The 27,068-nt window shown below is 43.4% G+C and overlaps 7 protein-coding genes across 11 annotated transcripts; 2 read left to right on the top strand and 5 right to left on the bottom strand.

Annotated features, from left to right (window-relative positions):
• Positions 1 to 134: 134 nt before the first annotated feature.
• On the bottom strand, positions 135 to 608 carry RB195_024316 (uncharacterized protein; the record flags this gene model as incomplete). The annotated part of the gene is made up of 1 exon (XM_064212034.1): positions 135 to 608. One exon carries the CDS (start codon positions 606 to 608, stop codon positions 135 to 137), a length of 474 nt encoding a protein of 157 aa, XP_064067915.1.
• An 847-nt stretch (positions 609 to 1,455) lies between these two features.
• On the bottom strand, positions 1,456 to 2,705 carry RB195_024317 (uncharacterized protein; the record flags this gene model as incomplete). Of its 2 annotated transcripts, XM_064212036.1 has the most annotated exons (3): positions 1,456 to 1,797; positions 1,852 to 1,984; positions 2,623 to 2,705. In XM_064212036.1, 3 exons carry the CDS (start codon positions 2,703 to 2,705, stop codon positions 1,456 to 1,458), a joined length of 558 nt encoding a protein of 185 aa, XP_064067916.1. The 2 variants fall into 2 exon arrangements, with proteins under 2 accessions (XP_064067916.1, XP_064067917.1); XM_064212035.1 differs by lacking the exon at positions 1,456 to 1,797 and having other exon boundaries at positions 1,831 to 1,984.
• Positions 2,706 to 6,003: 3,298 nt separating this feature from the next.
• Positions 6,004 to 6,411, top strand: RB195_024318 (uncharacterized protein; the record flags this gene model as incomplete). Its single annotated transcript, XM_064212037.1, has 1 exon — positions 6,004 to 6,411. One exon carries the CDS (start codon positions 6,004 to 6,006, stop codon positions 6,409 to 6,411), a length of 408 nt encoding a protein of 135 aa, XP_064067918.1.
• Positions 6,412 to 7,379: 968 nt separating this feature from the next.
• RB195_024319 (uncharacterized protein) lies at positions 7,380 to 12,415 on the top strand (the record flags this gene model as incomplete). 2 transcript variants are annotated; one of them, XM_064212039.1, is made up of 4 exons in its annotated part: positions 7,380 to 7,458; positions 7,567 to 7,732; positions 11,463 to 11,895; positions 11,963 to 12,415. In XM_064212039.1, 4 exons carry the CDS (start codon positions 7,380 to 7,382, stop codon positions 12,413 to 12,415), a joined length of 1,131 nt encoding a protein of 376 aa, XP_064067919.1. The 2 variants fall into 2 exon arrangements, with proteins under 2 accessions (XP_064067919.1, XP_064067920.1); XM_064212038.1 differs by lacking the exon at positions 7,567 to 7,732 and having other exon boundaries at positions 11,435 to 11,607; positions 11,704 to 11,895.
• A 1,813-nt stretch (positions 12,416 to 14,228) lies between these two features.
• On the bottom strand, positions 14,229 to 14,540 carry RB195_024320 (uncharacterized protein; the record flags this gene model as incomplete). The annotated part of the gene is made up of 1 exon (XM_064212040.1): positions 14,229 to 14,540. One exon carries the CDS (start codon positions 14,538 to 14,540, stop codon positions 14,229 to 14,231), a length of 312 nt encoding a protein of 103 aa, XP_064067921.1.
• Positions 14,541 to 17,245: 2,705 nt separating this feature from the next.
• On the bottom strand, positions 17,246 to 17,548 carry RB195_024321 (uncharacterized protein; the record flags this gene model as incomplete). Its single annotated transcript, XM_064212041.1, has 1 exon — positions 17,246 to 17,548. One exon carries the CDS (start codon positions 17,546 to 17,548, stop codon positions 17,246 to 17,248), a length of 303 nt encoding a protein of 100 aa, XP_064067922.1.
• A 1,396-nt stretch (positions 17,549 to 18,944) lies between these two features.
• Positions 18,945 to 27,062, bottom strand: RB195_024322 (uncharacterized protein; the record flags this gene model as incomplete). 3 transcript variants are annotated; one of them, XM_064212042.1, is made up of 5 exons in its annotated part: positions 18,945 to 19,124; positions 21,334 to 21,477; positions 24,922 to 24,986; positions 26,597 to 26,690; positions 26,787 to 26,978. In XM_064212042.1, 5 exons carry the CDS (start codon positions 26,976 to 26,978, stop codon positions 18,945 to 18,947), a joined length of 675 nt encoding a protein of 224 aa, XP_064067923.1. The 3 variants fall into 3 exon arrangements, with proteins under 3 accessions (XP_064067923.1, XP_064067924.1, XP_064067925.1); XM_064212043.1 differs by lacking the exons at positions 26,597 to 26,690; positions 26,787 to 26,978 and having other exon boundaries at positions 24,922 to 24,984; XM_064212044.1 differs by lacking the exons at positions 18,945 to 19,124; positions 21,334 to 21,477; positions 24,922 to 24,986 and having other exon boundaries at positions 26,568 to 27,062.
• Between the last annotated feature and the right edge of the window lie 6 nt (positions 27,063 to 27,068).

The following is a 27,068-nucleotide window of genomic DNA, read 5'->3' on the forward strand; positions in this document are numbered from 1 at the left end:
TTGATCACCTTGATCACCTTGATTCCCGCTGATCTTTGAATTGGTCGAGCGGGCACCAGCAATTCTTCCATTTGTCCCAATCGCGTGCCAGAGTCACTAAGCATTTCCTCCTTTCGCGTGGGACACGAAGAGCATCATAATTGTCTTTGAAGTACTTCGTGAAAAAAGATGACCATCGGGTCGACGGTAGTGCGCTTGATATCGCGGGAAACCCAGTCGCTCACGGGTCTGGTCCAACGGTTGTCATCAAAGCGCATCACGTGTCCGGCCCACCTAATTTTCCTTTCCTTGGCATATGCGGCAGCGTCTCTGATCTTCGATTCTTGACTTAGGAGTGAACTTCGAATCTCTTCTTTCACTTTCGTAAAGCGGGTTACTCCTAGCATCACCCTTTCAATTCCGCGTTCAATGATGCTGATCACATTTTTCTCCTTGCGAAACGCCCACGTTTCTGAAGCGTAGGTCAAAGCAGGAAGAACGGTGGTGTTGAATAGGTGAGCACGGAGCCGGATGTACTTGGTCCTCTTCACTACATCCTCGATGCTCTTGAATGCTCCCCAAGCCGCTCGTTTCCTCCTTCCCAGCTCGGGGGTCATGTCCTTCATCATGTTGGTTCCCGGACCTAGGTATACATAGCTAGAGCATTCGGATATGTTCGTTCCGTTGAGCGTAAATGGGGCATCAGAAACCCATCCGTTCCGCCGTCGTCTTATCCAGCTTTAGGTGAAGACCTTTCTCTTTACACGTTTCATCAAATCGTTATGCCTTGGTGCTTTATGTTGTCAGAACAATTTCATTAGCAAATTGAAGATAATTTAGCTGCAGGCTATCAATTTTTCATCTCGTGTTATCCCATTCAAATCCTCGCATAGCGTTCTCATGGGTTGAATGTTTTGGGTGAGATTGCGTCAACAACACTTTTTTAACGTTGACTATTAAAGAATGGGAAAATTTTGTCGTTAAGTTGCTACATAACTCACGAAGTATCTCTATGTATAAAAAAAGAACGCTTCGGTTATCCAAAGCGTCCATGACCGGTTGATGTTGATTTCTTGGCTTTCTTCATCTCAATGAAAGTGGGAAACAGCGGCATCTTGTACTCCCGCTATGCTTCTATGAGTTTTGAAACAGTGTGTACATGTGCTGGATGTTTTTCGACACCCTGCTCTTTTGCATGGCTGTCCTTCAGATAATGTTTTTCAGTCCTGTTAGGATTACTATTGTGAAGAGCTTAGATGCTGTAGGTGAAAGGCAGTAAGCAAATTGGGTGATAGTTGCCGATGTCCCGTAGGTTTTCCTTCCTATGCAACATCACGGTCTTGCTAGTTTTCCTTTGCTTAAGAACCTTACGTTCAGTTAACGAGTGAAGAGCATCGATAGTGTGTCGATAAGGATTGACGGTAAGTTCTTTAGATCTCAGACTTGATTCTGTGGGGTCGGGTGGAGTACGATTCTTCACCGATAAAATAACATATCGAACTTCAGAAGGAGACCTCTAGTATGACAAGTGCATCTTTCCTCAAATGGTGACCATCCAAGTGGACGTGGTTGTCGAAGAGATCCGAGCAGAAGTGAATGGGTGCCATCTGAGTTTCGCAGAGCTGTCGTACTTTTTTTAGGATTGGCGAAGATCCGCTGAGCGTAGCTAACGTTCTTTTCCTCCTCTGGAGCATCAGCCAACACTTCTGCTCTTCCCTCTTTGAGGTCTTCTTTTATCGCCTCTCTGCAAAGAATTGCGATCTTGGACTTGAGTCCGTGGTTGTCTGCAGCTCGTGCAGCTCCTTGTTGTCGTATTAACTCTAGAGTTTCAGGAGACAGGCGTCTCTTTGTTCAGTCGCGACAAAGTTTTACGAGCCGTTCATTCTCGCTGTCGATGTTGTTCATTGTAGTATCTTCCCAAAAGTCGACCAGCAAAGCGAAGAGGCAGTCGATGATGGCTCCAGGACTTCGCTTTTTGAGCTTCACGGCCTTCTCTCCTCTTCTTCTAAATGAAAATGTTCCTCGGAGTAGGCGATGATATGATCTCGTATAGAACTCTGCAACAACAGCGACATCTGTCAGGCAAAAACTTCTACTGACAATGATGTTGTCAGCTTCGTTACGGTACTGTACGTTACCAGTGGGTGACTTAAACGTTTAAGAGAAGAGGGCTTCTCAAATTGTGAGTTCCTATTAATTGTCTTAGTCGTCATTATAAGCTCGAGAAGCCTCTCTCCCTGTTCTTTCCACTGAAGACCGTGAACCCCTATGTCAAGTCGTACAGGTCTCGCTCTGGGGTCACTCTTGGCGTTGAAATCGTAAACGATCAACTTGTAGGAGGTATGATCTTCTGTGTAGAACTTCTCCAGGTCTATATAGAGACGTTCGACTTCTTATTTTTTGTAGCTTGATGTTGGAGCGTAAGCGACTAAGATAGTCAAAGCTGATATTGATCCACATCTTGTCCTCCAATGTCGGGTCGTCAGTTGTTCGCAAGAGTCGATGTTTACTGTTATATTCGTTTTGACGAGGACACCAACTCCTCTACTATCGCATGTTCCTCAGAACAGTTCTTCTCCAAAGTCATACACGGCGTTCAGTGGATGGCATCGCCTCGTCTCGGTCAGTCCGATGACGACGTACTTAAACTTCCTGTCTTGCATCACCAGATCTTCAATGGCCGCGTCCGATGCATGCGTTCGGGCGTTACAATTACAGATCGTCATTCTTGTCCTTTTCTGTTTCGGTAGCCTACATGACTCCTGCAACCCCGTCCTACCTGGCGCTACCGTACCAGGCTTTCCTCCGGAATCAGGAGACTCTTTCTCATTACTGTAAGATGCAGATAATTTTAAAACCCATGGGCAGTTTCTTGGCCCCTAGTCCCTATCTTTTATATTACTGTATTTTGCATAAAAAAAATTAAAAAATATCATCCTTGTATCCCGCACGTCGGTCCGGCCAAATGCCTGCAATCAAGTGACTGGCAAGTGACTGGGAGGTGCAAAGGATGGCGTTCGGAGTCGCCTCCAACAAATAAGCTCCACCTGTCTACTACGGGAGAACGCAACGTTCTCTCAGAAACTCATGGGACTAGAGGCCTGCAACCTTGTGTTTTAAAATTCTATGCATTCCACTGTAATTGGAAAGTCTCCTGATTCCGAAGCAGGATGAGTAAGCACGAGGTCATCGGAATGACTGAGACGAGACTACGCCATCAACTGAACGCCGTATATGAAACTGGGGAAGAACTGCTCTCGGGAACATACGACAGTAAGAAGTTAATAGTAAGGAGTTGGTGGCCTCGTCAACGTATGGCAAGAACATCGACCCTTTCGAATAACTTACGACCTGAATCGGACGTCTGCGGATGAAAAGGTGTTGTCCAACGCCAGCTTTGAAAATCTTCGTCGCTTACGCTCCAACTCCACGCTACAAAGTAGAGGAAGTTGAAGCCTTTCAAAACCTGGAGAAGTTCTACCGAGAAGATTATACCCTTTAGAAGGTCATAATTGGTGATTTCAACACAAAAAATCTACCCCAGAAAAAAGCCTGAAGAGCTTCATATCGGAACCCACTGTCCTCTATACAGGGAGAGAAGCCTTCCGAGTTTATCATGACTACTAAGACCATCCATGGGAAATTTCAATTCCAGAAAAATTTCGCAGTGAAAAGCATAGAAAACCACCAAGAGACGCTTCTCTTTGGAAACTTCAGACCAAATATGTGACCTCGAGCCGCAGGCAACCAAGAACTCACGTTCGAGCCCTCAAGGCTTTGCAGAGAGGCGATAAGAGAAGACCACAAAGCGGAAAGAGCAGAAATGTTGGGTAAAGCTGCAGAGGTGGAAAAAAACATTACGTCACTCAAGAATTCGCCAATCGCAAGACGAAGATGACTCTCTCCGGGGACCATAACATTGAGGAGGGAAATGGATAGAAATCGCCCACGAATTCTACTAGGATCTTTTCAACAGCCATGTCCGTGCCTTCTCACTATCTGAGGAAAGATGGAAATGTCATTTCAGAGGTTCTTCCGTCCGAAGTACGACATATTATCATTTCGGTAAGGAGTCGTACGGCACTTGATCCCGACAGGATAAGATCTGAACATCTGAAGAATCTTCCGCCAGTTCTCATCACACTCTGGCAAGACTCGTTACGTTACCTCATCGAGGTATCACTAGAGTACGAGATGCCGCTATGTCTGACCTTTTTCGACCTAAAGGCATAGTAGACCCAGTTGAGGCGGAAGCGGTCATGAAGGCATTGGACAATCAAATCTTCATGACCGGAATTTCGCCATTCTACAAGAACATCATTAATGACATGAAGAAAGGGGTCCGAGCGGCTTGAGGAGCGTATAGGAAAGAGCATCAAGGAGTAGTGAAGAAGACAAAGAACCCGGCTCGCCTCATTAATACCACCGTGCTTCCTGCTTTGACCTATGCTTCAGAAACCTGGGCATTTCGCAAGCAGGAAGAAAATGCGGTGAGCGTCATTGAATGCGCAATTGAGAGAGTGATGCTAGGAGTATCTCGTTTCATGCAAGTGAGGAACGGGATTCGAAGTTCTCTCCTACGTCAGCGATCGAAGATTAGAGACGTCGCCGCGTTTGCCGAGGAAAGCAAAATAAGGTGTACCGGACACGTGGATGCGCTTTAACGACAACCGTTGGACCAGAGCCGTCGTACTGTATCAAGCATTGTGCGACTTGCTTCGACTTCCTTTCGGTTTGCAATGCGCCAAACCGCCTGCAATGCACCTACGCGCTCGGCTTCAACTCAAACTTTGTGTGTGGTTAATGAATGCGCGTGCAGTCCTACAATGACCTGTAGGGGCCAACACATTTGTCATGGCAGTGCTTTTATCCTCCCAGACAAGTCTGGTACCGATTTATGGACCTCGATGGAACGAAAGGTTTGGTTTTGATTAGACCAGGCTCGAAAATTCGATCAACAGTGCATCCACGGCGGAACCTCCTACCGATTGCGCAACACCGCCTCTGCCGCAGACTTTTAGGCTTCTGGGATCCATTATACAAAAGATAACTTCTTGCGGATGGGAACTACGATATCGAGCCTTCACGAGCCACTTATCTCTTCAGTCTAGAATGGACCAATGGTTTACCTCTTTTAACGAAGAGTAGACCTGATATAGCGAAACCATTCGCTATTACACTGCCGTCGAGGACGTAATGGTTGCAACTACGGAAAGTACACCGAAAACGACGTTAACTCCATAATTGTCATCCTTTTTGATTCACTTGTCATTGTTCTTCGCCTGTGCACGTGGGGCGGTGTGCCCCCAATTTCTGTATCTAGTTTATTTGTTCGTATTTATTTGTTCGTTGATGCCGTTGATTATTCGTTAATGTAACTATCTGTAAGTGCGTAGATAAAGGTTTAATTACCCAAGTTTGAGGTCTAACCTGCGGTGGCGTACTGAAGGCAAACGACTAAAAACCCGCGTGGCCCTCAGCCGAGGAAAGGCGAGCACACAAAAGCCGTCACACACATATTTTTGGTGCATCGGCCAAACTGCAAATCGAAGGAGGACACAACAGAGGACAGAATCAAAGGAGGATCAGGACTTGCCGGTACCTCTGCCCAATTGATTCGATTTACTTGGCTTCGCTTTACTTCGCTTCGGTTTTCATCTATTATTTGCTTATTCGCTGGCACACTGAGGCTGCATAAGGCACATTGCTTGGGCTTTCTGTATACTGGCACTCGCACTAACAATTTCTCCCCTTCTTTTTTTCGACTTTAGAAGATTTTTAGAAGATTCACGTTTACTAGCCCTTCACAATGTCTTCAACTCTTAAAGGAAAACAAGCATGGCTTACTAGACAGGGAACTCAGCTCGGCAGCACAATCTCAAAAATCGAAGAGTTCCTCGAAACCGCCGAAACTCTCCCCGCCGCGGAGGCAAATGTAAGGACCCGCAAAGCGATAAAAGAGTTGGATTTACGGCAAACTGCTCTAGAAAAGCAGATCTCACGGAGGAACACCGAAAAACGACCATGTCCAATATTACAACCGCACAGGACACCATCATTAGGGCTCAGAATCTTTTAATAACACTTAGCTTATGCCTTGAAGACCACGAAGAGGGTAAACTTCGCGAAGAAGAAGCCGACAATAAAGCACTACCGCGAATTCCTCCGCTTCAAATCCCCAAATTCAGAGGGAATCCCTGGGAATGGGACCAGTTTTGGGGAACTTTCAACGCTACCATTCACGACAGAAAAATCAGCAAAATTGAGAAGTTCACACACTTTCTCGAAGCGTTACAGGGACTTGCGAGAGACACAGTCCAGGACCTACAGATCACCGCAGAAAACTACGACGTCGCAGTAGACATATTGAAACGTCGCTACGGAAACGTAGGATCTAAAGAGTCCTTATCAACACACTATCGATGCTCTTAACTCGTATACCTGTCGGAATGCAAGACTCCTTTTTTTCTGCAGTGGAAAGCCAACAAGACTGTGTTGTTGTATAAGAAGGGAGACCCATATGAAACCAACAACTATCGTCCATCTGCTTACTATCTGCCGTCTACAAGCTCCTCACAATTGTAATCCTAAACAGGACTGAAAGATTCAAAATTTATTTTAAAATAGTCCATGCGAGCAAGCAGAGTTTCCAAAAAAGTTCAGTAAGATATGCCACGTTTCCAAACTCATAGAAGTGTCGCGAGAATAGAGGATTCCACTTTGCATAGCTTTTACCAAAGCGATGCAAGAAGGCATTTTTGAAGAAGCCTTTGATTCAGTTGAGAGAGAAGCGGTCCTAGAAGGGTTGGAAAACCAACGCACCGCTACTTCATACACAAAGGTTCTTCATGAATCATAATGCAACTTCACGACCAAAGTTTACCTATTCTATAGCAATGTCACAATCAACGTGAAGATATGGTTTATATAGTTTGAAAGGTCGACACTATTTCACCCAAAATATTCAGTGCAACTCTCGAGAACGCGATGCGAGCATTGAAATGGGAGAACATGGGAGTTAGTGTTGAGGACCCTAGCCAAACTCTCTTCGATTTGTTAATGACATCGTTTTATGATATAGAGAATCAAGGCGGAACGAGTGTTGGTCGAATTTAATGAAACGTGTAAAAAGATAGGTCCTCACCTAAACCTGAATAAAACGATATTCATGTGGATCGGATGGGTTTTTGATGCCCAATTTACGCTCAACGAAAAGAACATATCCGAATGCTCCAGTCTTTTTTGGTCGAGAAATTAACGTGACCTGACTCCAGACTACCGTTTTTCTTGCTTCGAAATACGCTTCGGAAACCTTGGCATTTCGCAGGCAGGGGCAAAATGCGATCATAGAACGCCCAATTGGATGATACTAGAAGTACCCCGCATTACGCAAGTAAAAGATGGGTTTCGAAGTCGAACCCTACGTCATCGATCAAAGGTCAGAGAAGCTTTCGCATATGCCAAGGAAAGCAAAAGTAGGTGGGCTGGACACGTAACGCATTTTATGAACAAGGAAAAGAGCTGCGAACGACTGGATATCACAAGATATTAAACGCAGCGCAGTAAGACTGCCGACTTGATTGTCAGATCTTTTTGCGAAGCCCTTGGAGGAAAGAGATGATGTTCTTCGATTTCCTCGCGAGAAAAGAAGTCACTGGGCAACCCTTGCCCGCGATCGGAACAAGTGGAAACATAACAAGTGGAAACATAAGTGGTGTCCGCTCGAGCAAATCGATCAAAGACGGAAGCATAGGTGATACAAGTGATTACATTATTTATTTAATACTTTCGTCTTTTGGCGAGCAATATTATCGCTTTATGCCATTGCTCGCACCGCGTCGCCTAGGTGTTTCTTCCTTGACCTGCATAGTTCTGCCAAACTTTCTCAATTTTCAGCAAAACGTTGCACGAAATCAATCTATGCTTCTTATATGTGTTGATTTCTGATATCGAGTTCGGGTTTCATATCGACACTGAGTGTCTTCACCTCTTCTTTTATCACCTTGATCCGGAACTTTGCTCAAGTGGCTTTTCCATCTAAGTTTCGGAAGATTATCTAACACATCAACAGCACCGCTGGATCTTTTATAGTATGAGAAAGATAGCAAAGATAGTGGTCAACCCAAATAATATTGATTTTTCTCACACAACCACCACATCGGTTCTGTGCGAAGTTCTTGACTATGGCATATCCTGGACCAGAAGCAACCTAGCAGCCCAGACTTCTGTTCTTCCCTAGCTCTAGCATAGCACCATGCTATACTGAACAAAGCCAAGATCGGATCATGGTCATGCTAGTGGATAGATAAACTCGTAGTCTGATCTAGCAGATAATGGGAACTAATTGCAAAAATTGGGACAGGGAGTTAAATGCCGAACAGTTCTTAGCACATATTCGCTGAAAATCACTCTCATAATTGCCGTTCTTCAGTATGCAACTCAGGTAAGAGTTAGTTCTGTAACTCGCCGATCCTGACTTCTATAGAAGGTCTTGGGGAGAAAAACGTCAGTTTACTCTTATCAGGACGATTCACAGGCTGCAGCCTGATTCAATACAACGTGTATTGCTCTTGGCTTCAGGGGTCTGAATGTTTTGCTTGATAATTATTCGAGCACACAGCCGTTCGGAGAAGCCATTTGATCTGGTCGATTTACGGAAGTTCTATGACATGGTCTGGAAGTCCAAAACTCTTCAAACTTTAAACCCTTCACAACAACAATTCAGTTTTGTAAAAAGAACAAACTGTTTCTTAAATACTACTTCATCTAGACGAGCAACTTTGAAAATCGAGTGCAGAGAATGAGTGAGAAAATCTTGTGGTGATGGAAGACAAATTCGCAGAAAGAATCTTCTGTTCTAGTTTTATGTCCCAAGTTACATTTTCATGACATGCACAAACATTTACTGCATTAGTCTAAAGGGAAGACATGAATTTTCAGTACATTAGGTTAAGGAATAATTCTTTGTTGTTCTTTCAAGCTTTAAAATGCACAAAGAAATAAGACTCGTTACAAGAAATTCTTTTACCTTTTTGAAAATTTTGCCGACTCTTTTTTTCATAGATCATTGAATGGAGTGTCAATTGAATTAAGCTGAACATTTGTGACATATTCTTTATAAAACCAAGAAAAGGATTTCCAAGGTGAAATTGGTGTAGTGCATGAAGGACTAATGTTTAGAAATACTGTTCGCCGCCCACCTTTGAAAAACTCTTCAAAAATTGTAGATTTGACCTAAAAGACGAATTGCATGCTGGTCGACCGATTATCGTGGGTTGATTCACTTTTTTTTCTAGCCTTTTTAACAAAGAATAATACTGCCAATTAATCACTATCTACGCTTTCCACTGTTGTTACTTCAATTGTTTGCGACCTCGTCCTTTCATCCAGTTTATTTTTCAATGCTCCATATTGCTTTCTTTCATGGTTTACATGTACGCCCTTGAATTTTTCATAGCTCGTCTAACAAAAAAGATAAAGCCGCTGCCGTATCAATCCACTTGCGATGCGCCAACGCGTTTTACTGCATTTCGTAATCGTTGAGGTTTTGGAACGCGTGTTGGCCTATACAATGACTTGCGGGGGACAGGCGATGATCAAGTCAGTGTTTTTATCCTCCCAAACAAGTCTGAGACCAATTCATCGACCCCGGAGGGATGAAAAGCTTGGTTTGCACTAGGGCGATTTGAACTCTCGACCATATCGCTACAATGGATCTCTAACTGATTGCGTCACACATGCCTCAGCTCATCTAATGGTTCATACGTAATAAAAAAAATCTCACAAGCAGCTTCGGCCACTTCAGCAAACCGACTAAATGCAAAAGGGAGAATATTTAAAATCTTCCGCTCTGTACACTTGATCATTCATTTTAACAATCTGAAAACATAAAAGTCAATAAAACCAAAGATCAATGTTGAGATCTTGTCGAGCAAGAGATTCTCTACCGAACCATTATAAAATATTGTCAGTACTCTTTATTTCTATGTGTATTTTTTGGTTTTCAAAAAGGTTGCAAATTATTTTTTTAACCTATGAATTATCCTGTGTTAGAATGCAACATTAGTTGGGAAGCTGATATGCAAACGTAGCGGGGAAGTAGCGTAAACGTTTGGCGTTCTTTCAGTCTTGGCATAACGGCTGCAACTATTCAGTCGTCAATGTGAAGCAAAAACCAAGATTGTTAAACTGTTGGTGAAACACAGTTGGTCTTATCATGTCCTGTAGAATCAGAAGCTCCAAAAATGAATAGAAAGGAAGACTGCAAGAGCCGTGACCAACGAGCTGGCTACGGGGTCATACGCGGGTCGCATCTTAATTACTATTATCGGAGCGATTCCACCACGCGGATGTCCGCCAACATCACTGTAATACTACTAGGGTGAGCACAGCGATTTGAGCTCTTTTGATTCCTGTTTCTGGGTGTAATGTCTTGGGGGATGATGACTTGTTCTAGACGAGGCATGTAAGAGAATATGTTGCAAATGTTCTGACCTTCCACGCTCTGACGAAGGCGACAACACCGAAACATTACCCATAATAGACTCTCAACAATCTTGGCTCTTGCTTCACAATGATAATTGGATATGTAATTACTTTGCCTTTTCCAATAGTTAAGAGGAGCAGTTACTGCAATAGATATCATCATCAAGTGGAAACATAAGTATGGACGCTAATAAATATGTTAAAAACGTTAGCCAGAATAGAGATCAATAGCAATCTTGGTTCAGCTTAAGAAAGTAGTACACAATCAAACGCTAATAAATATGTTCCAAATCCTCTACTGCAATTGTTAAAGATGTAAGTTTTCACCTGATCATCGATAGGTCTAAACGTCTGTTGTTTTTTCAGCACTTGACATAAATTCGCTCTTATTTGTTGACAACCCTGAAAATTGCAGAAAGGAGCTTATATTCATTGATACTGACAGCAACAAAACCAACTACTACGTGAAATTTTCGTTTGAAGCTTTGATTGCCTTGTTCAAAGACAGAAAGAAACGTTGTAAAAGTAGAATGAGTCCTTTAGAGTTCTTAAAGTTTGAAAAGAGTCAGAAAAAGGCATCCGTAAATGGGTGTAATTTCTTTGTAGACTTGAACACTTCATTTCTTGACTTATATAAGGCCGCATATACGAGTCTGATTGCTACCTGCACGTGGTGGCCCTGTAACTAAACGCAATCAGGCGTTCGTGTGTATGCATTGGGAACAAACGAGCTGTATAACCCGCACTGTTATATTGCGAAAGATTCCCATACATTGAAAAAGGTGCTGTCGTCCAGCACATCGCCAAACCCCATAACCTGAAAGGTCAACTGCCTGAAGGGAGCATGGAATCTTCGGCAACAACCATTGGTTTCGTCACGTTGAACTGCCGAACACTATCGAGTGAACTCCAACAAGCCGCCCTGTCCAGGCTTCTGCCAAATTTCTGTGTGCCTTTTGCTGCACTGCAGGAAACAAGGAAAATTATACCATATACAGCGGTGATGCTGATGAGAGCAAAGAAGGTGGCTGCGCGATAGCTGTGAGGAACGATTACAACAAGCTGGTGGAGGAATTTGGCTCAATGTCGCCTAGATGCACCATTCTACGATTGCGGGATCGCAGAGGACGTAAATTCTGGATCGTAAGTGCTCACACACCTACCAAAACCGCTGTGGACAACAGAAAGAACGCCTTCTGTGATGAACTCAATGCGTTTAAGTGTAAAATACAAATCCAGCAGGTAGTCATTGTCGGAATCGACGCAAATGCGAAAATGGAACTCGAACAGCAATCCGATGTGCTAGGAAAATGGCATTATCCAGTAGAGTGCACGTCGGACAACGGTGTCCGTCTGGTCGACTTGTGCGAACAGACGGACCTCATCATCGCTTCCACGTTTAAGAGGAATCATCGAGCTTCAGCTCACGTGGTAGGGATCAACCCTTTTAACGCCCGAAGAGCAGCGCAAGCGGAAGATGAGGACTCTTGAGCTTCAGCTTGACTATGTTCTGGCGAGGAACATTCCTAAGTCAGATATCCGAGAATCTAGAGCTGTTTGGGACGTCGCGTTCGACACTGACCACCGTCCAGTTCTTCTCAGCTTCAAGATACGGTTCCACAAAAGAAACCGAGGAGTTCCTCTTCAACTGACAATCGACATGGTTGGTCTGAAAGATGAAGATGAAGTATACAGAACGAATTTCCGCCAAAATGTGTCTATTCATATTGGAGTACGGACCAGGAAGAGGCTTAGCGATGCTGATTCCTTCACAAAGTGCATCCAGGACGCTGCAAAGGAAGCGCTCCCGGTTCTATTGCCGCGGAAGAAGTTTGCTTTTGTATCTGCGGAAACAAATCCCACCTACAATTCTGTACATGTCGCGCGCAGCACTGGTGACTTGAACCAGGAAAGACGTCTTAGAAGGAAGTTGCGTCGTCAACTGCAATAAGACCGCGATAACGAGCGGACAGCGATGGAGTTTGAAAAGGCATGGGAAGACAAGAACCCGCGGAAAGCCTATGCTTTACTAAAACAGTATAGCGGCAAAATGAAAAGATGTTCTCCTGTCCTTAACACTGGCAATGGAGTAACTGTCGGTGAAGCAACCCTTCCAATTTGAAGGGAACACTTCAAAGCTTTGCTGAACCGGCAAGCACCGTCAACTCCTGAACTCGAACACGTTCATAGGCCGACATATGCGGTTAACGAGGAGCCACCGACCGAGTCGGAGGTTCTAGTTTGTATTTAAAAAACAGTAGATCAGTGTCCTGCTGACATCATTCTAGCTGTATCAGGACGCCCCTTGACCGATCTCGAGTATTGTCAGCAATACGATACGATTTGTTGTTATATTCGCAGAAAGCAGTACAAACTTCAAAATGTTGTCAACCTTGTATCGAAGCTGGCTGCAGCCTATGGACTACGTCTACGCCCTGATAAATGCAAACAAATGTGGATCTCTTCGAGACCTCTAACGGGAATCAGAGTGGACGGGCAACCGATAGAACTCGTCGATTTTTTTTAATGATTTTTGTTACCTGGGCTGTATGCTGAAGAACAACGGCAGCTACGAGAAAGGTATTCAGCAAAGATGCGCTAAGGCCACTTCTGGATTAAATCCTTAACGAAATGCCTGTGGTCGACCCCCATCACGAACAAAGTCAAGCTGCGAGTCTACCTATCCGCAATTCGCCCCATCATGATGTACAGATCGGAGACTTGAGCGGCACCATCTACGCTGATGGAGAGGCTTCATTGCACGGAACGAAAGCTGCTTAAACGGCTACTTGGCTACTTTTGACCTAGAATATGCCACAACGAAGACCTTTACTCAGAAGTTGATGTGGTATACCGGCGGATGAAACGTGGAAGATATCAACATCTTGCACCGCCATAGAAAGTGGCTAAAGTAAATCGTCTTCGCTTCTTTGGTCATATATTAAAGAAACCGGCAGATCGCTTTGTTCAACAAGTTCTGAGGAGTTTGTCGGGTTCGAGCTAGAAGAAGCTGCCTGGCCGAAAACGGAACTTCTGGACTGAGGTGGTGGAAGAAGACCTGAGGACACTCGTCGTGGATAGGCAGTACAGGTGTAAGGTTTTGTAGAATATGCAATAGCAACAAATGGATTGATTTTGTGCAAGCTCTCGCAGAAGATCGAGAAAGCTGGGCAGAGCTGTGTTAAACGGCACACCTTGGCGAAAATGCCGGTAATTGCGTCTGGCGATGAGATCAGCCGCCGACTAAGTCAAGTAAGTCATGTGAGTAGCAAACCTACTAGATGCATCTACTAATCTTTATACTAAATGGAATAGATGAAAGATAAAGTTTTTGGCGTTGATCATCCGCTTGGGATGCGTCCCCACGTTCACTTCAGTTCAGAATCGTTTGAGGTTTACGAACGTGTATCTGGCCTATACAAATACTTGCGGTGGCTAGCCGGTGTGTCAAGTCAGTGTTTTTGTCCTCCCAAACAAGTCTGTTACCAATTTATCGACCTCGGAGGGATGAAAGGCTTGGTAAGCACTAGGGCGGATTTGGACCTCCGATCGATCGTGCAGGAAGCGGAACCCCTAGTATCTGCCGAAACACGGCAAGATTTCAAAACAACTTTTTAACAACATTTTATAATTCGACGAAATAATCTCCATCAATATCGACAACCTTCTGCCAACATCTCACAAGATCACGGATTCCTTTGGCGTAGAACTCCGGCGACTTGGAGGCGAAGGAAGCCCGAAGGTCACTTTCGAGGTGGTCACGATCATCGTAGCGCTTCTCTTCCAGGTGATGTTAAAGCGATCGAAAGAGGTGGTAGTCGCTCGGAGGCCAGGTCCGGGCTGTACGGTGGGTGCGGTAGAACTTCCAATCCGAGCTCCTCAATCTTCTGGGAAGTCTTCAGGTGCTCCTTGCGGATCTTGTCGGCCAGTCTTTGCAGCTGAGCGCAGTAGACCTCGACAGTAACTGTCGTTTTGTCCGGCAGCAGTTTGAAACAGTAGATTCCATGAACTCCCCACCAGACGCTCAGCTTGACCTTCTTCTCACGGATTTCACCTTTCGCGGAAGGATCCGACATTTCATCTCCAGCGCACCACGCACACTTGTAGGTGTGGTTGACTTAGAGGACCCATTTTTCATCTCCAGTGACAATGGTGTCCAGTCAGTCAAATCTGCGGCTTCTGGAGAGCAGCTGAGTGCAGATGTCCAGGCGTCTTTGGCGGTTGCCGTTGCTCAGCGCATGTGGGAGCCACTGACCGAGCTTTTTCACCATTCCGAGAGATCGCAGTCCATTGCTCACGGTGGGCAGCGAACAGCCAAGACTGGCAGCAAAATACCGCACACTTCGTATGGATGCTGCTCCGCCAGATTCTTCAGTTCATCGAACGATATTGCAGTCGGTCGACCAGAGCGAGGCTCATCTTCGAGTTTCTTGTTTCCGGCTTTGAAGCGCTGGAACCAGGCGCGCACAGACCGCTGATAAGGGGCTCCAGTGCCAAATACGTGACTTAACTTTCGATGAGCTTCAGCAGCGGGTGGCCAGATTCGAACTTGTAAAGAGCACGTGTCGATAATGGGTGGAATGTTCGGTCATTATAGGATGAAATAGGCAAGGAAGAGGGAGCCAGATATGTTATGTGTATACAAGCGGTAGTGTCCTTATATATTTTATTTAAAACGGGAACTTCCAGAACATCTCAAAAAATCTGCGCTACTGCGAAATTTTTGGCAGATGCTTTACGAGCGCCCTAATAGATCATTACATACATACATCGCATACTTACATCACATACATACATACATCACATACATACATAGACTAGGCGCGTAATTATATAGCATGATCATCTGGTACTCTTCGGGTTAGAAACCGCTCTCTTCATGTAATTAGATGCAGTTGGCATTGTGCTTTGAAAAAGAATGAATCCCAGCCTTATAGAAAACACCTTTTCCTCACAGGAAGTAATCGAGAATTCCCTTCGACAAAACTACCCTCGATAATTCGACTGGATCTTTTGTGCAAGTTTTCAGTTCCGCTCATTCTCACACTACATCAAACTCTTGAAAAGGCTCAATCTCAAGAAGGAGCTGGGTTCCATTTTAAATGTATAAAACACATCTAGTTTGTGACGAGGATCACAAATAAATGCAGAAAATACCGCTTGCTTCTTGTATTAATATAGGTGGGCTATGGAAAATGTGTTGAAACAAAAACTGCACTGCCATCGTAGATTGACCAAGAGGTGGCGGCCCTTCGTGATGACCTCAAGTAATCGCTACTATGTGTGTACATTTATGATACCTAACATCACCACAACAATTATAAAGATCGTTTGATATGGTGATAGCAGGAAGAAAGTGTTGTTTTGCAAGATTCCTTTAATGCTGTTATTCTGTGGACGTTGTTGCAGTTTACCGAACGGCACTTGTGAAGCATAGGTAATGCTAATAGGATTAAAGGAAGCAGGAAAGATAATGTGCTCACGTATGCAGGTCCAGTTATTATCTTTTCGTGGATACTGCCTCCACTAAACGCAATCAAACCTCCTTCGTCATGGGAGCGTAAGAGCTATGTAACGTGCATTGTTATATGGCGTAACTTTTTCAAACATTGCAGGAAGGCATCGCACAGCACAGTGCCAGAGCGCATACCCTTGTAGGTGAAATGCATAAGAAAGGTATTTAGTCTTTTTGAGCAAGCATCCGTTTTGTAAAATTGACCTACCGGTCGCTGCAGAGTTCTCTTGAGATCACTACGATATCTGCAAACAGTGTGCACCGCAGCAGTGGTGCACTGCATCACCTACTGTGAGGGGGTGACGGGTAAAAAATAGGTCAATGTGCGCTAGCTGTGAGGAAGAACTACAAGTATATGAATCTACGTCGTCAAAATGCGTCTTTGTACGATCACAGAATCGGAAGGGGCTCAAACTATAAGTTGCAAACACCTACGGAACCACTTTAAGCTACCACAAGAACGCCTTTTGTGATGAACTCAAAAGAATAATTGCTATGATACCCAATTAGAAGGCGGTCATTGTATTAATTGATGGGAATACAAAAATGGAATCCGAAAGACAACCAGATGTGTTTGGCAAATGGCACTACATTGCGATTCAAAGATGGAATAATAATGATCGTCCAGTAGATTTGACCTCATCAGTGCTCAAAAGGATTAATTGATGTCAGCTTACAAGACAGGATTAAGCCTCCTTAACGCCTGAAAAGCAGCGCAGAAAAAGATGAAAAAAAAAGAAAAAGAAATATTTGAATTCCACCTCAATTATGTTCAGATAAGAAACACTTCTTCGGACAGACCAAAAGCCTAGAGCTAGTTCGTGGACATGTATGCATTTTTTGGTCTTTGCATCATGACCAAACTTCTCACCTGCCTGTTCTACTACGTCGATGCAAAAGTAATGTCTGTTTCTTCCCCTTAGTTTCAACACTACTTTATAGCAATAACATAACAGATTTGTACGAAGTACTATACATTGTTACCTCATTTTAAATATGCCTTTTCTAAATATATGTGACTTACTTGACTTAGTCGGTGGGCGGGAGTTACGGCCTAACGCAGCTTTCCGTATCTTCGTCGGGGTGTGTCGTCCTTGAAAATATCCGAGACCACCCTGTTCGATCTTCAGCTAGAGGTCGCATAGAATCTACCCATTCGTCTTTATTCCACAAGCGGCGGAATTTCACGTCTCAACTGAACTGCCTTTCAAGGCCAAGTTTCCTCAGATCTTTCTTCGCCACCTCCGTCCAGAACTTTGTCTGAGATCAGGGAATTTCCCAATTGGCATCTGGAAGCATCCTCAGAACAACTCGAACAAGATGATCGAGTGGTCTCCTCATAATGAGACCAAAGGAGCGAAGACGGTATTCCGTGACTACTTCAGAAGGCCGGACAAGATGTTGACGTTTTACACGTGTCATCCGCCGGTACAGCATGCCCACTTCCGAGTAAAGTTCTTCGTTATGGCATACCAACGGCCAAAAGTAGCCTAGCAGTCGACTAAACAGCTTTCTCTCCACGCAGTCAAGCTTTTCCATCACCGTAGCCGGCGCTGCCAAGTCTCCCATCCGTACATCAAGATAGGGCGAATCGCGGATAGTTAGACAGCTTGACTTCGTTAGCGATGAGGGTCGACCACAGGCACTTGGTCAATGAGCTGAATGCCGAGTTAGCTTTAGCGCATCTTTGCTTGATATCTCTCCCGTAGCTGCCATCGTTTTTCAGCATACAGCCCAAATAACAGAAATAACTCATCTACTAGTTCGTTAGGGTGTCCATCCACCCTGATTTCCGTTGAGAGTCTCGAGGAGACCCACATCTGCTTTCAGTTGTCAGGAGTCGCAGTCCGTATGCTGTAGCTAATTTCGATACAAAGTTAATGTAACATGTTGCAACTCATGTTGTAACTTCGCGCACCTAGAAACGAATATTACTACATCGTCGGCGTACTCGAGATCCACCAAGGGACTTGCTAAAATGACATCGGCGGGACACTGCTCAATTGTTCTTCGCATTATGTCATCTACGGCAAAGTTGAACAGAAAGGGTCCCTCCACGGCCTCTTGTCTCACTCTAGTTTGCACTTCGAAGGGTGTAGTACATCTAGCTGGTGTTCGGACCGCAGCAGTTGTTCTTTTATTCATGTCGTTTATTAGGCGGACAAACTTTTCTGGTACTTTTCTTTTCTGGTATCGGCGCGGAGAGCGTTGAAAATACGGCCTCGGTGAGGATAGTCAAAAGCGGTTTCGAAGTTCAAAATGCCAACTGTAGAGGCTTCGAATATCGTTGCCACACGTCAATCACTCTTTTCACAATAAACACGCGATCAATCGTCGATCGACCATGGCGAAAGCCGGATTGCTCGTCACGTGTGTTTTCTTCGCGATGTCGGACTAGTCGATCCAGCATGATCCGCTTTAAAACCTTCTACATTACACGCAGCAGTGATATTCCTCGGTAATAACTGGGTTCCGTAATGGATAACTTCTTGTGGAGAAGAATTATAGTAGCGTGTCTCCACGAGTCAGGAATCCTTTCCTCAATCCATATTGAACGGATGATCTTCGTCATCTCACGAATTCCAGGAGGAAGAGATTTCAGTATTTCTGCGCTAATTCCATCGTCTCCGCTAGATTTTCCATTCTCCATTTTTTGAATACGGACTAGAACCTCCGACTCCGTTGGTGGTTCCTCGCTGACTGTGGTGTATGTCTGTCTTTGGGCGTGCACGAGTTCAGGAACTGACGGCTCTTGTGGGTTCAGCAAAATGTTAAAATGCTCCCTCCAGATGGGCAAGGTCGCCTGACACCGACTCCGTTGGCTGTGTTCAGGACTAACGAACACCTCTTCATCTTGCCCAATACTGTCTTAGCAGAGTGTAGGCGTGGGAGGACAAGAACCCAAGAACTTTCTCGGGTTCTTGTCTTCCCACGCCTTTTCAAACTCTTTCGCTCTTGAAGTCCATTACTTCTCACGATCACCTTTCAGCTGACGATGCAACCTCCTTCTCAGACGCTTCTCCTGGCTGAAGTCATCAGCACTGCGGGCAACACATACAAATTTGTATGTGGATATTGTCTCCGCAGATACAAAGACGAACTTCTTCCTCGGTGCTAAAACCGGAAGCGTTTTCTTTGCAGTCTCCTGAATGCATTTAGTGAAAGAGACAGCGTCGTCCACTTTCTTTTTCTCGTTTTTGTTATAGTTTTTAACAGTTAGCTGCGAGCGGCTTGTTGGAGATCACTTGACAGCTACCGGCAGTTCAGTGTAACGAGGCGGATGTTTGTCGCCAAAGATTCCATGTTTCCCTCAGGCATTCGACCTTTCGGGGTATGGGCTCTGGCATGTTGCTGGACGACAGCAGCTTTTTGCAGTGTATGTGAAGCTTTTGCCCCATAACAGTGCAGGTTATATAGCTCGTACGTTCCCAATGCGTACACTCGAACGATTGAACTCGAATGAGTTAGTTAGTTAAACGTTTAGTTAAAGCAGGGCCACCACGAGCCGGTAGCAATCAGACTTGTATACGCGGCTCCCAAATATATGTATGAAATTTAATTCAAGTAGCTTTTTCCAGATGCTTTAATACTGTTTCCACTTCACTTTACTTTACTTTACTGCTGTTTTTTCTTTAATTTCAGATGTGCGATGACAATCCTCATCAACTTTTACGTGTTTAACCTTGATGCACAGCATTAGGCCGCGGAGGTGTCAATGAATGCACAACACAACGCTAGCTGCAAAAATGTCGCCTCGGCAACACCAGCGCGACCACCAACTACATGGTTTGAACTCGAAGAAGTAGAGAGAAATTAGGAAAATTTGAGGAAAATTGCTTTTTGACATCTGGAAATAAAAATCAGTCATCTAGTAAGGGAATAAAATAAGCTTTCCAACAATTTGTAATGCTTCGCACGAAAGTTTTAATTTACTTCTATAAAATGGTGTTGAAACTGACAGAGCAGAAAACCTGCATTTCTTTTGCATCAGCCTATTAGAATCCCGATCAACTGAATATGGAAGAATTTGAACATTCGTTGTAAGAGTTCGGAGTGTTCCTGTGTCCTGTGCGCTGCTTGAACACATCTTCCTTTGCCTGTTAAAGATGTTGGAATAAACTTCCTTTGCCTGTTAAAGATGTTGGAATAATGGGCAGTGACTCCGAAAGATTCAATGACACATTTTTATTGACTGTGGTATTCGAAGTTGCTGGAGGAATATGGTAGCGTTGGATGGAAGCGCAGGGCGCCCGGAAAATTGCGCCCCGGAACTCCCTTCGAGCGTTCAGGGGCGCTATTTTCTACAACGAGTTCGATTGGAGCGCGCCAGCCTTGTGCACGCATCGCATCTTCCGGGACGTTTTTTTACGGCAATTAAGAAGAAATGGACAGAATCACCCTTCTCACCATAATCTACGACCCCACGTAGGCATAACCCACCTGAAATCCGCACCACTCCAGATTCGTGGAGTGATGATTTTGAGTGTTTATTAAGTAACTGGAGCCATTTACGTAACATCGTAACGTAAGAGATTAGCTCTAAGTGATTGATTAATTATTGGTTTTAATAGATCAAATAAGAATTTTGTCGAGAGAGTAGATTCTATTTTAATCTACTTCTATTTTAACCTTCTACCATAAGCAAGCTGAAGTCAAATAATAAAACAAATAATTGGAAATCTCAGATTACAGCTCGAAGTTGACTTATTCATAATTTACGCCGCATCGGGAAAATTGAGCAATTTTGATGTAAAGTGTCCGCCCTTTTTCTATGTATTTTCCTAATATTGGTAATACGGTATAAGATAAGATCTTGTCAACATCGCTCTCAAGTAAATTCATTGAAACATCAGTGAAAGGCCTTATTCTGTTCGGTTTCTTTAAGCTATGAGATGCTGCAGCAAACACCATTCAAATTTAGCCAAGTATCTGACCTAGACTTACCCACTAATTTATTGCAACTGCAGCAATATACACTATTTAACCTCGCAGTTCTAATAAGCTATTCTCAAAACTATCTCAAAACCTACTTAAAGCATCACTCATACAGAAAGCCAGCTTTGTCCTGGTTACTTGGGTCGCATTTCCTGACTGATTTATATTACATGTAACTGGAGGCAAAGTAACGTTGTCACACCCTCTAATATGGAAGAGTCTTTCATCTAGATTAATAAGAAAATTCTTAGCTTTCAACCACCTTCTACACATGTCCCATTCATGAAGGTCTCTATAGGCGGTCTCTCCATTACAAGCACATTTTACGGTGGACGCGCTCTAGTGACTTGTCTCAATTTAAAAAAAAGATCCCGAGAAATTCTCGGTTATTACGTTGAACAGTGTTGAAAGTGTCCGACCTGTTGCAATTCAAGGATGTTAGTATGCAACAAGTTCCTCAAATCTGTCATCCTTCCTTCGTAAACCATCTCTAACATGTGCGATTCTTCGTCCGTTACGTCCTCGTCGGGAGCAATAGGCAGAATAGGATTGTCCAGCGCTTTCTGGAAAATCAGGAAAATCATCAATTATTCTAGCCTTCTTCTAGATAGCTCAGTCACTTATTCTTTTGCAGAATTTACTATAAGGCTCTTGTAATCTATCGCCGCTGAAACATCCTTCCGAAAGAATCGTCATCCCAAAAAGTACTATTACATAGCAGAAGTCTACTACAAAAGCTGCTTCCTCCTCTGAAAACCACTACTTAGGCATCGAGTCAACAAACGATGTCTGCTCTAATTGCCCTTAAAACCTTTATTTACAACAGGAAAAGCTATCAAAATGAAGAGACGAACATTTATTTGTTGTCTGTTGAAAATGCATAGGTCTTCCTTTAAGGTATTTGACCAATCTAGCATTTTTTAAACTAGATGAAATTTTTAAAAACTACGAGGATAAGTGCAATCGGCGTGGAAGGTTTGGATCGCGCTGAGGCGACGCGTCCTTGGTGGAGGCGTCCACGCTCTGAACAGTATGCGGAAAATCCCCAGATCTTTTTTTTTTGTAGTTTTCATTATTTTTCTTCGCACGTTAGCACATAGCATAGGATTATATAGTCTCAGAAAAGTCCTTTTCGATTAGTTTCATGGTTTGTTTTGTTTGTTTTGCTATTAGGACGCCTCTAAGATTTAATCTGTACGCTTTGTTTCTGTTCTTTTTCATACAATGTGTATAATTAGCGTTTGTTGTAAAGCGTTCTAGAAGAGAAGGCATACTATACTCACTTATGCAAAAGTGGGAGAAATCCAGACCCTGCGAAATGAATTCGAAATGAATGAAATGAAGATGTCATGGAAGCAGTTGAAACTATTGAACTGGCGAATAACGATTTTCCAGATATCACAACTACGAGATATCTCAGCACAAATACACAAAAAATGAACATCTACAAACTCCCCTACAATTTCTACGAAATAAAACTCGTATCTAAACCTACGCCCGGTAGCGGGAGGTTTTTCCCTTTGGACCAATGCTAACGCGGTGCAGAATTCAAAATGGTACACCGAGTGACTACTTGCTCTGTTGTTTCAGAGGAATAAGCTAAGAAAAAAGTGAAAGTGAGTCCTGCACAGTGTTTTACGTACTCTTACCTTAAAACAAACGTGGAGAATATCACAGTAAACCTTAATCCAAGAAAGAAAGTATGATCTCAGAATTTCAAACTGAGTAAGAGATGGAATTGGAGTTTGGGTTTTTTGATCCTTATCTTGCAGCTCAAAAAGATTACTTCAGGTGACTGCATAGCTTACATCCCTTTTTCTTCCTTTGTCCAGTTTTCTTCTCCTTTTTCCATTTGTTCTTGCATTGATCTGTTTCTTTATTATTATCACTCATTTAATATAAATATTCATTCTCTTTCTCGTCCTTTACATTCTTTCATTACATTTCGCTTGATTTGTTTTCTTTTCACCCTGTTTGTCTTTTTACAGGCGGACTTCTTTCAAAATAGTTAGGTTCACTGCCGTTTTCACTTGATTCCCACAGTAATAAGTATTGACACAGTACCTGGACACCCGCTTTTAACCTCTGTTTTAGCTTTAGTAACAGGAGAAGAAACTACGTTATGTCCTTCATTCTTCTGTCATTTTTAAAACTGTGTAATAGCACGAGAGCCGAAGTGCTTCAATAGTTGTGATTTGATCCTAACTTTTTTTGAGCCGACGTTTGAGGTTGAGAATTGGTTAAATCGAAAAACACGAATGAGTGGTCACACTTTCGCGCAGACGAAAAACGGAAATTAAATTAAACTTTAGGATTCGGTGTTTAGAGAAGTATTCATTGTCGGCAAATTTTGCACGTTTATTTCCTATGAAAAGCGCAAGGCCTAACTTTGAACATGAAGAGAGTTTGATTTCTCTTTCTGTCTCTAAAATTGGTTGAATAGTAGCAGAAAACTGCTTTTCCAAAGCATAAATCTTGAAAGCGAGTCCAAAGACAAAGTCGATTGAAAATATTTACGAGTTGAAACTTCAAGTAAAGTCTCAAAGCGCTATTTGGTTTTGTCATGGACTGCACTGCCTTTCTTTCGTACTTTTTTCTTTATCTCGTACCAACGTAGGAGCTGTATAATCCGTGATGTTTTGTAGACAAAGTACTTTCTCCAATTGTAAAAAGATACCGAAAAAGAGTCTTTACTTTCAGTTGAGAAACCTCCACTATTTTTTCTATGCGAACTGTGTTCCGCTAGCTTCAGTGTTCTTAGAGGATAAAGGATAAAATGTCTGGCGTTTATCAATCCGCTTGGGATGCGCCCCCACGTTCACTTCAATTCAGAATCGTTTGAGGTTCACGAACGTGTAACTGCCCTATACAATGACTTGCGGTGGCTACCCGATGTGTCAAGTCAGTGTTTTCCACCTCCCAGACAAGTCTGGCACCAATTTATCGATCCAGAGGGAGGAAAGGTTTGGTGAGCGCTAGGGCGGATTCGAAACTCCGATTTATCGTGCAGGAAGCTGGACCTCTAACTGCTACACTACACCCACCCCCGCGGATGATTCAATACAATGCTTACTCCAATAAATTCATAAATCCCCACTTCATTACTCCCCTACTTCCACTAAATGCATTCGCGACGCTGCCAAGAAAACGCATCCGGTTTTAGCACCGAGGTGAAAAGCAGAAGCAAAAACAAGAATGGATTCAAAGACAGTGAGACACACTAAAATGAAACAGAAATGAATGAAGTAAACGTCAGATACAAGATATGAAATAAGCTTCTGGTATAAAACGTGCTGTATAAATAAAAAAAAAGAAGTTGGGAGCATAAGCCTTTTTGAGGAGACAAAAAGAATAAAGTGGACATAAAACCAAGAAAAAGGACAAAAATTCAACTTTAAAAAAGAGAGAAACAAGGGGAAGTAATCTTAACAAGAAACACAAGGTAATAAGACAAAACAATAAGACAGTGAAACGATAAAAGTAGAACGGAGAAGAGTATGTATGAGGCAAAAGATGAAAGAAAATAAAAATACAAATTAAATAAGGAAAGCAATGCAAGAGCAAATAGAAAAGTGAGAAGAAAACTGGACAGAGGAATAGTAAAGGATGTTAGCATGCAGTTACTTGAAGTAATCTTTCTCACCTGCATGATAAGAATAAAAACCTCAAATTTCGGTCTCATCCCTTACTTAGTTTGAAATTTGGAGATCATAGTTCTTTTTTCCTTGATTTACGGTTTATTATGATATTTCTCTCGTTTGAAGGAATAAAACAACACTAGGTCCAAGGAGTTTTGCGCACACTGCAGAGAGAGCTCAGTGGGTCGCGTCACGGCATTGCAACACGTCCACTGTCAGTGGATCAATGTAGCGGTATTTTACCTTTCACGTGAGACTCTCATCGTTGTAAGTACTGGAACTGGACGAAATCTCATACGCTTTACTTATAAATTCTATCTCACTCCAGGACGCTTATTCATTTCCCTACAGTACTTATACAGAACCTACCAACATTTGATTGATCTTTTGGGAGAGAGGCGGGATGTCGTACAACGTTGGTGCTATTTGCATTCCTGAAACATGACAGCATTGGAAACTAGGGAAATGAGCAATTAGTCAGCAACCTTATGAAAAAAACTACTAAAGACTGCCTCTTTGTCAGTTATGTTCTCTTTCATCCAAGTGTTCTAAATGTTTTTCACCGACAAACACCCAGATATGTTGTTGATGCACTTGAAGCAATGAAGCAAAACCCTTACATCACTTACTACACCTCTGAACGTAAGACGAGCACCTTTGTTGGGCGGGACATAGTACGAGTGAAGGAAACTTATTACAGCTCATTCTTTTGTGAAAAAGTTAGTTGATTTGAAGCTAACATTTACGCATTTTGATGACCTACTGTTCCGAACTTACAGCTTTCGAAAACTAGAGATATTATCATGATCCCGTTCTGTTTAACTTACATATCTGATGGCATGAGCAGAATGGTACGGAGCTGTCCACGAAAAGCAGATCTTCAGAACGACGTGAAGGTTATCGAAGTACCACCGGCAAACCTCAAGTGTCAGTTGGTGCGTAATCGTGCGTATGACCGACTCTCCACAACTCCCAGCTGCGTGATTTGCCCAAACGGTACGCCCACTGTGTGTTCGGGTCAAGGAACATCTAGATGAACTCGCGAAAGCTAAACTCTCCACCCCGCTCGGAGACCATTGTAGAAAAAGCCATCAATACTCCGAAATAGAGGTAGAGGTTATAATACTATCTTTCGAGTGCGAGATCATAGCACGCAGAACACTAGAGGCATTTCTGGTCATCGCCAAAAGTCCAAAAATGAACAGGAACAAAAGGAATGAGTGCATTGCGATCACAAACGAACTAGCTACATATCAAAATCTGTGCGGGTTTTTATCTACGGGGCGGGCTGTCAGATCCATGAAAAAAAAACCTTGTGACTCGTAGTTGTGGTACGTGGTGGTTTGTTGCGTTACCAAGTCTAGCTAATGATGTAAGCACTAGCCAATGTGTTGCTGTTTCAGTTTGCCTACCGTTTGGATGCTTTCTGTAGGTGATAAGGCGCTTGAGAGAGTAAATCACTAATGGCTTTCGTATTTCCATGCTTTGACGAAGGCGAAAACGCCGAAACGTTAGCTGTTAATAAATATCAATACCAATCTTGGCCACAGCTCAAGCAAATTACTAAAAAGGTATTAACGTGTTTCCTACTCTAAAACCTTTCTTTCCCACTTTTGTCATCATTTCAATAGTGAGATGGCTAGGTTATGAAAATCTTTTGTACTAGTTCTGTCATGCATCAACTATCTTAACTAAGCATAATCAGGGCAGCAAATTCTAGGACATGTTCTTTGTGAAGATCCCTTGATTGCTTTGTTTTATTTACTGCCTTCTCTTCTAGTAGAATACCTGGAAGAATAAAAACCTGTCATCTTGATCACCTTGATCACCTTGACTCCCGCTGATTTTCGAATTGGTCGAGCTGGCGCCAGTTATTCTTCCATTTGTCCCGATCGCGTGCCAGAGTCGCCCAGTGGTTCCTCCTTTCGCGTGGGACACGAAGAGCATCATAATTATTTTTGAAGGAATTCGTGAAGAAATCTGACCATTGGGTGGGCTATCTTCCTGTAGTGCGCTTAATATCGCGCGGAACCCAGTCGCTCACCTCTGGTCCAACGGTTGTCGTTAAAGTGTATCACGTATCCGGCCCACCTTTTACTTTCCTTGGTAAACGCGGCGGCGTCTCTAATCATCAATCGCTGAAGTAGGAGAGAACTTCGAATCCCGTCCCTCACTTGCATGAAACGAGAAACTCCTAGCATCACTCTCTCAATTGCGCGTTCAATGACGCTCACCGCATTTTCTTCCTGCTTGCGAAATGCCCAGGTTTCCGAAGCATAGGTCAAAGCAGGAAGTACGGTGGTGTTGAAGAGGTGAGCACGGAGCCGGATGTTCCTGGTCTTCTTCACTACATCCTCGATGCTCTTGTGCGCTCCCCAAGCCGCTCGTCTCCTCCTGCCTAGCTCGGGGGTCAGGTCGTTCATCATGTTCAATTCCCGACCCAGATGAACGTAGCTGGTGCGTTCGGATATGTTCGTTCCGTTGACCGTGAATGGGCATCCGAGACCCATCCGTTG

Source organism: Necator americanus, chromosome X, assembly GCF_031761385.1.
Source record: "Necator americanus strain Aroian chromosome X, whole genome shotgun sequence".
NCBI classification, from domain to species: Eukaryota; Metazoa; Nematoda; class Chromadorea; order Rhabditida; family Ancylostomatidae; genus Necator; species Necator americanus.